Source organism: Lutra lutra, chromosome 6, assembly GCF_902655055.1.
Source record: "Lutra lutra chromosome 6, mLutLut1.2, whole genome shotgun sequence".
Lineage (NCBI taxonomy): Eukaryota > Metazoa > Chordata > Mammalia > Carnivora > Mustelidae > Lutra > Lutra lutra.
This window is the reverse complement of record NC_062283.1, coordinates 16809202-16823003: the sequence shown is the minus strand read 5'-3', so window position 1 is coordinate 16823003 and position 13802 is coordinate 16809202. Positions and strand designations below refer to the sequence as shown.

At 44.9% G+C, this 13802-nt stretch overlaps 1 protein-coding gene and 1 long non-coding RNA gene across 5 annotated transcripts; one reads left to right on the top strand and one right to left on the bottom strand.

The window, feature by feature from the left end:
* Positions 1-2444: 2444 nt before the first annotated feature.
* On the bottom strand, positions 2445-5340 carry LOC125102946 (uncharacterized). Its single transcript, XR_007128238.1, has 3 exons — positions 4987-5340; positions 4370-4447; positions 2445-4101 (listed from the first exon to the last, which is right to left on the bottom strand). It is a non-coding gene; the product is annotated as an uncharacterized LOC125102946 (long non-coding RNA).
* Positions 5341-5484: 144 nt separating this feature from the next.
* LOC125102945 (transmembrane protein 14C) lies at positions 5485-13317 on the top strand. Of its 4 annotated transcripts, none has more exons than XM_047734614.1 (6): positions 5485-5618; positions 6629-6695; positions 7008-7084; positions 7939-8040; positions 11818-11905; positions 12805-13317. In XM_047734614.1, the coding sequence occupies exons 2-6, from the start codon at positions 6673-6675 to the stop codon at positions 12857-12859; spliced, it is 345 nt and encodes a 114-aa protein (XP_047590570.1). In that variant the 5' UTR covers positions 5485-5618; positions 6629-6672; the 3' UTR covers positions 12860-13317. The 4 variants fall into 4 exon arrangements, with proteins under 4 accessions (XP_047590570.1, XP_047590571.1, XP_047590572.1 ...); XM_047734615.1 differs by having other exon boundaries at positions 5520-5613; XM_047734616.1 differs by having other exon boundaries at positions 5524-5618; positions 6614-6695.
* Positions 13318-13802: the final 485 nt, after the last annotated feature.

Sequence of the window (13802 nt, the reverse complement as noted above, 5' to 3'; positions counted from 1 at the left end):
GATTCTTGGGTGGTTTGAAAAGACACATTAATAGAAGATTCATAGATTTGAACTAGCTGACCGGCTGCCAAATACCTGAGGTCAGCAGGGAATCCCTCCTGCTCAGGCAAAATGAGACCTCTGACATTTGGACACTGAATTGCCACTTCCTTCACAGGAAGAAAATCTAGGCAATGAGCCAAATTCTGTGTTCCAACATGTCAGTCCACCTCTTCGTTAACTTCAGGCCTACCAGCAAAGATGAATATGGTTTTGGGGGTTTAGTTACGTTTTTGTTTAATAATTTTTTAGAACAGTTTGAGGTTTATAACAAAATTGAGAGGAATGCACAGAGATGTCCTGTATGCCCCTTGCCTCTACACACGCCCAGCCCCCCACCATGATCAACATCATTCCTAAGAATGGTACACTTTTTACCAAGGATGAACGTATATTGATGTATCATAAGCACCCAAAGTTCATAATTTACGTTAGGAACCACTCTTGCTATGTACACTGTAGGGAGAAATGTATAATGACATACTAATATGATCCACAGACTACTTCCTCTGCCCTGAAACACCTCTTGTGTTCTGCCTGTTCATCTCTCCCCCACCCGACTTCTCATAATCACTGATCTTTTCATTGCCTCCATAGTTTCGTCTTTTCCAGAATGTCCTGTAGTTAATCAGAGTATTGTAGCCTTTTCAGATTGGCTTCTTTCACTTGGTAACCTGAATTTTCTTCTATGTCTTCATGGCTTGACGAGTCATTTCTTCTTAGTGCTCAGTAGTATTCCATTGTCTGTGTGTACCACCGTTTACCCTTCACCTACTGGGGGACATCTTGGTGGCCTCCATATTTTGGCAGTTGCGGTAAACATCCATGCCTAAGGTTTTGGATGGACAGGTTTTCAACTCCTTTGGGTAAATACTAAGTAGTATGATTGATGGGCTGTATGGTAAGAGTATGTGTACTTTGGTAAGAAGCTACCACACTGTCTTCCCAAGTGGCTGTGCCGTGTTTCATTCCTACCACCAATGTCTGAGGATACCTGTTGCTCCACATCCTCACCCAGCATCAAGTGTTGTCAGTGTTCTGGATTTTGGCCAGTTTTGTGTGTAGTGGTATCTCATTTTCTTTTGCATTTCCCTGAGGACATATGTGGAGCATCTTTCCATATGCTTATGTACCATCTGTATGTCTTTGGTAAGGTGTCCGAATAGCTGGCTTTTTTTTTTTTTTTTTAATAAAATTGTTTTCTTACTAATTGAGTTTTAAGAGTTCTTTGTATTTTTGATAGCAATCCTTTATCAGATGTGGGATGGCTGAGGTGGAATGGGTGCTGGTTGGGAGTGTCCCAGTGCATGAGGTATTGGGGCATTCCTGGTGAAATGCTGAAGTCAGGTGCAGGCCTGTTGGGTCCCAGAACACCCTGTGCTAGGGCCACCTTGGTGGACAGCTGGAGTTGGTGTGTTAGGAGCCCAGGGCTCACTGGAGCAACCCAAGCAGGTGGGCTAGAGCACCGGGACCCTGCTCCCTGCCATGCTATCCAGGTGAAGGGGGAATGTAAACCAAGGCTCTCATTGGCATCTCCTACCACAGAGAATTCCAGTAGTTCTCCCACCATTTGGTAGACATTCTAGGGTTAATAAATGGATTTCCTTTACTTAATAGTTTAGTTGCCTTTAAACTGTTGGTTCTTTTTTTTTTTTTTTTAAGATTTCATTTGAGAAAGTGTGTGGAAGAGAGTGCGAATATAAGTGTTTGGAGGGAAGAAGGGCAGAGGGAGTGGGAGAAGCAGGCTCCCCACACAGTGGGGAGTCTGATGTGGGGCTCAATCCTGGGACCCTGGGATCATGACCTGAGCGGAAGGCAGAGGCTTTAACCCACTGAGCCTCCCAGGCGCCCGAACTTCGGGGTTTTTGCCATGCTCCAGGGATGAGGAAATCCACATGTGGGTTCCTCAGTGATACTACTCCCTGCTGCAGGTTGTTGCTTTGGTGGTGCGGTCTCATTGTTACCATGTCTCTGTCTCTTCTGCCCTTCTCTGTGTGGTCCCTCTATTCATTGTGCAGAAGCTATTCAATCAACATTAGTTCTTCAGAAGTAATTCTGTGCATGTAGGTGTAGATTGAGTATGTCCATGGGGTAAAGTGAATGCAGGGTCTTCCTATGGCGCCATCTTGAACCACCTCTCTCCTCACGTTTTTAAAATTGATTTAATAAACCATGTGATTCAAGCATTTTAGGTTAGTCTGTGACCTCTGGCAGAACTTACCTGGTAGTATCCTTGGAAGCCATTACATTGACGACAGGTCATATACAACTATAATTTCTTGGGGCGCCTGGTGGCTCAGTGGGTTAAAGCCTCTGCCTTTGGCTCAGGTCATGGTCTCAGGGTCCTGGGATCGAGCCCCGCATCAGCAGGGAGCCTGCTTCCTCCTCTCTCCCTGCCTGCCTCTCTGACTACTTGTAATCTCTGTCTATCAAATAAATAAATAAATAATCTTAAAAAAAAAAAAAACACAACAAACTATAATTTATTTGGGGAAATTCATTTTCATTCTGTTTCTTTTTTCCATGTAGAAATGTATAGTCTGCATATAGTCTTCACCATCCAAATGTTGAATTGTCTACTTTGATACTTGTGTGTGAGCAGAATCTCATCACAAATTCACTTTTTCCCAATTTAGAATGTGCCAGACCTAGACCTCCTCCCTCCTTTGTTTATTCGGTAGCCTGTATTGTGTTCACCATGTGCCAGGCACTACCTTAGGAAGGAAAAGTGATCCCCACCCGAAGGACAAAAGTTTTGGTAAATGTTTCATGTTTCATGTCTATCTTGGACAAATCCGCCAGGATGACTGTTTTGTGACCTGAAACTTTCTTGAGCACAGGTCCCCCCATTCTTTCCTTTTGTTTAACCACATCCTTAAGTATACCCTTAGGGCATAGCATCCTTGATCTGCCCTGGAGACAGGAGACACGTGCAAGTCTACTTGTACCGTGGCAGCCAAAGAAACATCTGTCCCCCTAATAAGCCATTACTTGCCAAGCTAGACTTGTCATCCTTTCTCTCGGGTCTTGTGACTTCTTTGACCTTTGGTGGTCCTTTTGCATACACCCCCCTTTCACAGAACACACGTAATGGCCTGGGATAGCCAGGGGCAGCTTGACTGATGACTTTTTAATAAAAAATGAGATTGAGGGGGCTCCTGGGTGGCTCAGTGGATTAAAGCCTCTGCCTTCAGCTCAGGTCATGGTCTCAGGGTTCTGGGATTGAGCCCCGCATCAGTCTCTGCTCAGCAGGGAGCCTACTTCCTCCTCTCTGCCTGCCTGCCTACCTGTGATCTCTGTCTGTCAAATAAATAAATTTTTAAAAATGAGATTGAGTTTTTAGACAAGGATAAAAAGGTATTTCTGGCAGAAGAAACGGGGTGCTATCTCAGCTAAGAGATATTTAACTGCAAGAAACAAAGAGCAACTTTGTTTATTCCAAACTTCAACAGAGGGCATGGGGATGGATTTATAACAGACACAGGTGCCTCTGACAGAAGCTAGGGTAGGAAGAGAACCAGAGCTCAGAAAGGGACAGGGTGTGATCAGGGCAATCTCTCCCTCTTGTCTCTTTCTCTCTCTGCATATTGTCTTCATTCTGCTTTCTGCACACCAGCCTCTCCTTTTATTCCACATCTGCTCATTCATTCAACACATGCTTACTGAGCATCCACTGTGTGTGCCAAGCACTATTCTAAGTGCTGCATAAACACCCTCATTCTCTAGGAACTTACATACTAGGGTGGGGAGATGATTTTATAATTCGTAAGTTATACAGCACTAAATATGGAGGTAAGTGCCGTGGAGGAAAATACGCTGAGAATTGCATATGCGTTGCAATTTTATTTTAGTTTATTTTTGAAGATTTATTTATTTGCAAGAGAGCACAAGCAGGAGGCAGAGGAATAGGGACAAGCAGGCTCCCCACTGAGCAGGGAGCTGGATGCAGGTCTTGATCCCAGCACCCTGAGATCACAACCTGAGCCAAAGTAGACGCTTCACCAAATGAGCCACTCATTTTAAACCAGATGATCCAGGAAGGCCTCACTGAGGAAGTGACAGCTGAATAAAGACATAAAGGAGACCAGGTGATGACCTGGGAGATTATCTGGGAAGTGCTGGGCAGCTGAAGCAACAGGTGCAAATGCTCAGAGGTGGGGACAGGGAGGCTGAAGCATGAGCAAAGTCGGGATGAAAGTGAGCCGAGGGCAGGGAGGTAGATGTGTAGGACTTCACAGGCCATTACATGAGAAAGGGGGCCACTAGGTTTTGGTTGAGGAATGACCTAGAGGCAACATAAGTTAAGGGTGTAGATTTCAAAAGACCTTACTTCAAAATAGCAGCTCCAGCCAGGATGAGGATTGTAGGTAACTTCCTTAATTTTCTCTGTGGTTCAATTTCTTTAAGTCTAAAGGACAGGAGTAAGATCACTGCGGTTAAAACTAAGGTTTAAGTTTACACCTGAATAGGGAGGAAGGCATCCCCAAATCCATTCTGAGCTAGTTTTAAGTTAAGTCCCATTGTTAAGTACCAGTAACTCAGTGAGGGTCTGGCATACTGGAATTACTCAAAGTCTTCTTAGTCCTAATCTGATTTCCCTGGTTAGAATTAGTTATGATAAACACAGGCTTCAGTTCTGGTATCTCAAATGCAGGAACTGCTGTAACGAAAGTGTTTGGGAGTATGCATGAGCTGCAGTTTCCTTTTTTCACTCAAGATTGTATTTGTAAGATTTATCTACATTAATTCTTGTAGAAGATTAAGGATAAAGATTAAGGATAAAGAGAGACTTATCAAGGATAAACACCCAAATTTTGCTGTACAGCAATCGAGTTAGTGGTCCTGCAGGAAACGCGAGTTAAGAGAAGCCGATCTGTAGCGGAATGGAGATTACGTTTTGTGGACACTAGGGCATACAGAGGTAGTGGGAAATTATATTTAACTCACCCTCTCTCCTCCTCTAAGATGCTGCTCAAGTAAACACCCTGGTTTGCGGTCACCATCTTGCAGGAAGAAAGTACTTACACTGTAGGCAAAAAACGCGATCTGGCTAGAGCACGCCTCCGGTTTACACCAGGTAAACCACAAGTCCCTCCACTAAAAGGGTCTTTCAGAGTTCATCCTCAGGTGCCCTTCTCTCGTATCCGTCGCCCCGCACCTCAGGCCGGGCCCAACTCGCGATGCCTCTTGCAAGATCCGACTCAAATTCTGGGTTTCAGGCACGCTTTTAGAGAGCCGAGCTTCAAAGGTCAGCTGCCCTGTGGGAGCTGCGGCACTGGGACCCAGGGGGCGTAGCACAACTCCCCGCCTCAGGTCCCGCCCCGCTTCCCGGACGCAGTGCTCACGCCTCGACTCCTCCCCTCAAGCCCCGCCCCATGCGTCCCCGGTTCCCGGGACGCCTGCGCGCGGCGCGACTCCACCCCTCCTCTACCCTGGCTCTGGGCTTCGCCCCGCCCCACGCTCCGCCCTGCCCCAGGGACGCAGAGCGCGCGGCGTCGCTTCCGGGGGGGACCAGTACTGTCCGCCTCGCAGCTTGTGCGCCCCAGAAGGCCGGTGTGGACCTACGGCAAAGCGGTTCGGTACTTGGGAATTGTTTTTATTCTATACCTTTTTGACTTTGGGGGATTACAGGAGAGGCTTTGCTCCCGCCCACTCTTCGTCCCTCAGACCCAGGCAGGAGCGTTAGGCTGCGTCATAGTTGCCTTTCTAGTCGCGCATTTTGTGCTTTCCTTAAAAACTGTGAGCCTTGCAGAATCCCTGTGCTCTTGAGACAAATGCTTACCGATGTAGCGTGGTGGTGACTAGCTTCCTGTGGATTTTACTGCCCCAGCTCCTTGAGAGTCTCAGTAACTCGGCGCTACTTGGAATTAATCACTGGCATTCCCCTGCCGCACAATTAAAAATTTAAAACAAAACAGGTATGAATTGCTTCCAAGCTTTAAAACTCATTGGATACCAAATGCATTTCTTTAAAGGAGTTACACCCTGCTTCGCCAAGAACGAAGTGTCCCACGTTAACTAGGACTTGGGCTTTCCAGTCTTTTACCCCCTCGCCGAGCTCAGTCGAACGAGCTGTGATTTGGATGCAAGAGTAAATAGCCATCTAAAAGTTTTGCAGATGTTGAGTGTTGCAATAATTGAATTCTTTGGGCAAGGGCTGAAAGGGGCAATTAAAATAGCTCGATTAAGGACACAGGGGATACTTCGCTTCTGATTTAGTAATAAGCTGGTTAGCTGAGGAGAAGAAAAACTCATCTGTACACAGCTGGTCAGTGAATTGCGTTCCATTTCCTGTAGGCGTGTGTTATTAGAATGGAGGTTATTACCAGAACGGTTGGTATCTGCTCGGCATTTTACTACGTGCTGAGCACTTTTCCTATTACCCTGTTTAATGCTCACAGGAGCCCTGGGAAATTTCTACCATTCTTACCCTTCTGTACAGTGAGGGAAGCTGAGGCTAAGAGAGCTTGGTAGCTTGACTGCTACTTCTTAGCTCCTGAGGGGTGGAGCTGGAACTTGGGTCCATTTCCTTCTGACTGCTAGAGAGCCCCGAAGTTAACCATCTCTGATCTAGTCCCCGCCTCCGCAGGTGCTGGCCTGGTGTACTCTGTCTGGTCAGAGTGAAAGAGAACAATGCAGAAGGACTCTGGCCCACTGTAAGTACACTGGATGGGAGAGGAATAGCCAGCAACTTCTCAAAACCAGAGCTAGCTTCCTTATCTGGAAAGGACCGTAAGAATAGGCTGCTGGCGAGCACAGGGTATGTGGGAGGGTGGACATGTAGGCCAGGGACCTGGGTTTGAATTCCACCTCTGTCATCGACTACAGCAAGTCATCTGACCTCTGGGATTTATGTTCATTTGTACAGTCCTGTCACTGTTCTGGAATGATGTTTTAATCCCGTCCTGTAATTTTTTATTATTTTTTAAGCCACGATTGGCACTGATTTCTTACGCTTTCATTTTCAGAGTGCCTTTACATTGGATTGGCTTTGGCTATGCAGCCCTGGTTGCTTCTGGTGGCATCATTGGCTATGCAAAAGCAGGTATGGTTTGGAGCCACTTAAACCTCCTAAGATTTTCACATTGTTGCTGGTAAAGAAGGAGTCCCTGAAGTGGGATCTCGTTTGAGTCAAGTTTGCTTTAAGCCCACTAGCTTGAGGGCGGGCTTCTTCTCAGTAGAGTGGCTCTTGCACTCCATTTCCATTATCTGGTTGACCTAAGTCAGGCTTCTTGTATACTCACTTGTCCGTGGGTTCTTTATCTAAAGCTGCTGGGCAGGGGTGGTGGTAGGTTGTTATTATCATTGACTACCACACAGCAGCCTTGAACCCAGAGTGTCATCTCTGTGCTAAGTAGGAAGAAACCTCTTTTCTTTCCCTGCTCATTTTTTTTGAAGTCTCCTCTTTAGACATAGGTCTATCAGTAAATGTGCTGTTTCTACCTCAGTTCTAGCCTGCATCTCCACCCCAACACACACACCCCAGAATTCTTACTCTCCAGTTTTGTTTTGTTTTTTATTTGTTCATTTTGTTTTTTGTTTTTTGTTTTTTTTTAACTCACTGCCCTTATTTCCCTCTCCTTTGGGGGATTTGCCTGAGTTCTAACTACAGACCGTTCCAGCCCTTGACAGGTTAGTCAGGCCTGGTTAGGAGCCCTTCTTTTCACCCCAGATAGAAGTATCTGTCTAATTAAAAATAGGATTAGTGTGCTGTTACCCTGCCTTTTCTGTAAAATAGCAAACTCCCCAAACGTTTTCCTGCCTGAGAGCTCCTTGGTTATGAACTGTGTTGAGAAAAAAAAATTTTTTGGTGGGAAAAGGTAAAGGAAATCTTGTGAATTCTGTTAATGAAATGAGTGGCTGACATTATAATGCAGGACTCTGTTTGCTTTCTTACAGGTAGTGTCCCATCACTGGCTGCTGGGCTGCTTTTTGGTAGCTTAGCAGGCCTGGGTGCTTATCAGCTGTCTCAGGATCCGAGGAACATTTGGGTGTTCCTAGGTATGTCAGTGTCACTGTCTCCCTTGTACAATTATGTATCCAAAGTCCTCTACCAAGAGGCTCTGGTTTGGTGGAATTTGGCAGGTTCTTCACATGAAGACAGTTTTACTACTTCTGCCAAGTTCTAGGGAAGTTTTAAAATTGGAGGTGGGAGGAGTTGTGCTGGTTTCTGTTTGTTTTCTAAGTACAGAATACGGAAAGGTTTTCATGCCTCATGAATTTTGGTTTAACCAATGAAATTAATAATAAAGCTATGCAAGGCAAGTATATGTTTCTTAATCATTATGATGACCCACTGAAGACTGTGCTTGAGCATTCGCAGAGGATCACATGTCAGGCTTAGGTTTGCATCAATATTAATTTTTCACATTTGAAAATATTAGCCCTTTAGCACTGAGCTAAACGTATGGCAGAGGCCTTGCCTTCAAGGAGCCTTTACCTTGACTGACACAAAACCGTCTGCGGGGCTGCCAGAGTGCCCTGTGAGCTGCACAGAGAGTGAGGAATGCTGGGAACGGAAGATTACTACTTACCAGGGTGGCTTTGGGGGCATTTTTATTGAGCTTCACCCGTGTATCAGGCTCTGTGTTAGGACTGTGGGCATCTCACTGTCTCCACAAACCCACAGAGTTGGGAAATTTATAGTTCTGGCCTTTAAAAGTATAGTGGGGAGAGCAAGCATGTTAACGGAGTGGTTTGCACGAGTTGCCATGGGCTGGGCAGTAGAGGTCAGCAATGGCCGATGTGGGGTGTGCTGCAAGAGGAGGAGGTACCCAGCTCTCCGTCTGCCTCACAGCTCCCTCACTCAAGTTCCTGAAAGACTTTCAGACTTCTTTTTTCCCATTTCTTTCTTTCTTTTTTTTTTTTTTTAAGATTTTATTTATTTGAGAGAGAATGAGTGGAGGGAGGTCAGCGGGAGAAGCAGACGCCCTGTTGAGCAGGGAACCTGATGTGGGACTCGATCCTGGGAGTCCAGGATCGTGACCTGAGCCAAAGGCAGTCGCTTAACCAACTGAGCCACCCAGGCGCCCAAAGAATTTATCTATCTATCTATCTATCTATCTATCTATGTATGTATGTGAGAGCGAGAAAGCGCACAAGCAGGGGGAATGGCAGGCAGAGCAGGCAGAGGGAGAAGCAGGCTCCCTGCTGATAAAGGAGCCCAATGTAGGACTCGATCCTAGGACCCTGGGATCATGACCTAAGCCGAAGGCAGACACTTAAACAACTGGGCCACCCATGTGGCTCACTTTTTTCCCATTTCTGTCTGCTTCCACTCCTCCACTCTTAGCACTGCCTACCTAAAGAAGAGCAGCAGTCTTCACCTGGGGGCTCCAGCGTGCTGTCAGTAACCATACCTTCCGCTGTGCGGTTTCTCTTCTCTCTAAGGCCAGTCTCTCCACCCAGCCTTTGGGTCTCTTCTCCCTGACCTTCTGGAGTGTTATTCTGCCACAGATGCCATCTTTTACTTGATTCCACCATGCAGATGGCTCCCTCCTGCCTATGTTCATGTGTGTCCTCTCTCACCCAGTGAAGAAAAAAGGACCTTTTGTGACCCCACTTCCTTCTCCAGTTGATGCCCTTCTTCCCCTTTCACATTCTCGACCCACTCAGTTTCATGTTTTTGTCTCCTTTGTCCATGGAAATAGTTTTCCCTGATTGTGCCAGTGACCTGAATTTTTCCAGAATCCAGTGTTTTTTTTTTTTTTAAGATGTCTATTTGAGAGAGAGAGAGTGGGTGCGTGCATGCACAAGACAGGGGAGGGGCACAGGGAGACAATCTTGGGCAGACTTCCCGCTGAACACGGAGGAGCCCCTCGTGGGGCTCAATCCCAGGACCCTGAGATCAGGACTTGAGTTGAAATCAAAGTTGGATGCTTAACTGACTGAACCACGCACGAGGCCTTGCAGTGTACGTTTTTTAATCCTCATTCTAGTGGCCTGTTAGCTTTCTTAGCATAATAGACCAATACATTTTCCACTCTCCTGTTTTCCTTTTTATTTACTTGTTCTCTTTTGTTAACCCATCTTCCTTTTTGGCTATTAAATGTTGAAGTTCTTAAGACCTGGCTCTTTTTTTTTTTTTTTCCTTAAGACCTGTTTATTTATTAGAAAGCTCAAGTGAGCAGGGGGAGGGGCAGAAGGAGAGGGAGAGAATCCCAAGTGGACTCCCCATTGAACACAGAGCCTGATGTGGTGCTCAGTCTCAGGACCCTGAGATCATGACCTGAGTCAGTATCAAGAGTTGACTGCTTAACTGACTGAGCCACCCAGGTGCCCCAAGACCTGGCTCTTTTTATATTCTTTATACCATCTTGCTTGGCTCATTGGAGCTCAGGCCTTAAATTACTATTGAAACAGGTCATTGATTCACAAATGGGTTTCTCCTCTAAGCTTTACTCTTAGGTATACAGTTACGTGCTTGAAATATTTTGTTAGTTGTCTCAGGGCATCTACCCAAACCTGACCTCTTGTCCGCACATAATCTTGGTCTTCTGGTGTTCTCCATCCTTTTGGGTCTTGCTCTCCTGCCCTCCATCTTTCTGTCTCATTCACCAGGAAGTCCTGTTGACACCACCTCCAGCACGTATCCTGAATTGTCTCCTCTGTCTCCATGGCCACTGTCCCCATCCCAGGAATCCCTGTATTTTGCCTGCATTCCTGAGGAAGTGTCTTAATTGGTATCCCTACATGCCCTGATTTCGCTGCAGTTCCCCATGGAACAGCCAGAATTTTGTTTTTACAGTTCTCTTCTGCTCATGTATCCCTCTGCTTGATATCTTTAAATGACTTCTCATTTCTCTGAGGATGAAGACCACAGTCTTCACAGTCAAGGCTCTGTGGTCTGGCCCCTCTTCCTCGCTAGCCATATTTTAGCTTCAGTTCCCTCTCACCACAAGGTCCTGGGTGTATTATTCCCTCTGCATGGAATGTGCTTTCTTCCCCCTTTAGTTCATTGACTCCTACTTTTTAGATCTTCGCTTGATCTTTACTTCCTCGGCAAGTCCTTTCCTGATCTTTCCGTATAGGCTGGACCCACTGTTTAGAGACCTTTTTTTTTTTTAAGATTTTATTTATTTATTTGATAGAGCATGAGCAGGGTGAGAGACAGAGGGAGAAGCAGACTCCCACTGAGCAGGGAACCCAATGCGGGGCTCCATCCCAGAACTCCAGGATCATGACCTGAGCCACCCATACACCCCTGTTTAAATACCTTTTTTGATGGGGGCGCCTGGGTGGCTCAGTGGGTTAAAGCCTCTGCCTTCGGCTCAGGTCATGATCCCAGGGTCCTGGGATCAAGCCCCGCATCAGGCTCTCTCCTCTGCAGGAAGCCTGCTTCCTCCTCTCTCTCTCTGCCTACTTGTGATCTCTGTCAAATAAATAAATAAAATCTTTAAAAAAAATACCTTTTTTGATGATAGTTTTGTCCTCCAGCCCCTAGTGCAGTGTATGGCATATAATAGGTATTTTAACAGATGTTGAAAAGAAGAGCATGCAGTATAAATACATCAGCAAGGATAGGAAAAAAAGATCTGTGGCAAATTTGGAGAAAACTGTGGCTGAAGAGTGGTAAGAGGTAAGGCCAAGAAGGCCGTTTGGCTCAGCCTGTGAGGGCCTTACATTCCAGTATTTGTTCTTAGCCCCATAGAGCGTGGGTGGCCACGGGGAAGGAGATGATAGTATGAGATGGGGTCTGGCCCTTGAAAGATGGGTGGGACGTCCGTTCTCCCGCATATAAGATGTAATGATCTTTGATTCTTTTCTCTTTCCCATCAGCTACATCTGGAACCTTAGCTGGCATTATGGGAATGAGATTCTACCACTCTGGAAAATTTATGCCTGCGGGCTTAATTGCCGGTGCCAGGTATTTTCTTTTCTCTTGCTGTTCTTTACCAGTATGGAATTTAGTTTCATGCCCCCCAAGATTCTGTGCATTCAAAGACTTAACTACTGCTGTGCCTGATGCTGGATATCAATTGAAGTGATGTAATTTACACACAAATAGGGAAGACTGCAGAAACAGTAGTTGATTTAATGCCAGAATGAAGTGAGTGCGTTCATGAATTTGCCCTCACATAATGTGTTTTGGTCTGTCCTGGCTCCTGCCTACAGTGGGAGGAGCTTCATGCAAAGCCATGACCGCAGCTCTTTCTGGGACTTTCAGCATGAGTTCCATATTTCTGAATCGTGTGGGCATCCGTTATTATTAAGAATTTTCCTCCAATGGAATTTTGATTAAATCCTATTGTCTCAAACCAGATTATTTTAAAAAAATATATATTCCTTAAGTATAATACAGATACTCTGAGAACAGAATTTTTAAATATCTGGAAGAAGATCCCTTACCTGACCTTGATAATAGTTATGATGCTGTCAAGCATAATGCTTTATAGTCCGTGTAGACCAAGGTCAAGAGCAGTGAACTGGGAGACTGGAAGTGTACCATGATCCAGCTCTGTGACCCTGGAGAGACCTTGGTCTTCCCAGGCTTCAGTTTGCTCATCTCTTTGAATTATTGGCTGTTAGATGAGGAGCTCCTGATTCACATGTACTATTTTAAGGCAAGTGGGGTACAAGACTGCCCCTTGGCATGTTACTCCTCTGGTAGTTCCAGGAATGGAGGTTCACCTGTGCCTGCTCTGCCTTGGCATCTCCTCACCATGTAGTTTTGAAAGACCTGCAGTTTTAGTTCTTGAAAAAATAGTCAAGTGCCTGTTCTGTCCTTTACCTGATGTTTTTTGTTTATGTGTTTCTTTTGAACAGTTTGCTGATGGTCGCCAAACTTGGAGTTAGTTTTTTGAATAGACCCCATCAGTAGTAGCCATGTCCCACTTGGACTCATGAAGAATTTAAAAACTTCCACTATTTTTAGTGTATTAAGAGAAACAAGTGCAGCATTTTAACATACTCTGACATTTTACTTAATGAAACACAACAAAAATAATATTGAACTTTCCAAAAGAAATCAGTCATTATCATTACAACCTTAAAGAGGTCGTGGTATGTAACCCAAGAGCTTCTTATATATTCTTGTACAGTTTGATTCTTGTACGTAGTGTTATCTCTTCTTTATGTACCTGTGGGTAAAGTCACAAGGGGTAAAATGTTAGGTATCAACATTGGGGTCCTTGAAACCCCATGCCCTACTCAGAACAGTATGAAAAAATTCTCAAGAGCTTTAGGATTTTTGTTCTTTGGCTCATCCTAGAGCACAGACCTACTTTGGAATTATGTCAAATGAAATATCAATGAAAATAAAGTTTACTGTAAGTAATACTTTCTATGGTGTCTTCGTTGCCAGAGCTGTCTAGATGTAGAATGAGATCTGAATAACAGGAAACTATAGGAATGTGAAAGTGTTCTGTTAATATTTTATTTCGTAATTACCTATTTTGAATAAGGACCAAGGAAAGTTATGACTTGATTATACATTGCATTGCTGCTTGTTTTAGAACTGATCCCTTAGTGAGGATTTCTAAGATTAGGACTGTGTAACAAAAAAAAAAAAAAGAAAAATGAAAATATGGTTAACTAGCTATTCTATAAGTATGAAACTAAACCACCTGATACTTGAATTACCAGGTGTGGTCTCTACAACATTAAGGGGACACTGACACATTTCCACCTCCCTCTTTTGTTTTCAACACTGAGCATTAACTCATTCTGGTACTCCTTGCTTTAGTTTTCTCCAGTTTCAAAAGACAAGGGATATTTGCTGCTTACCTCCTCCCTAACTGGTATCGGTTGGATCTATAGTATAA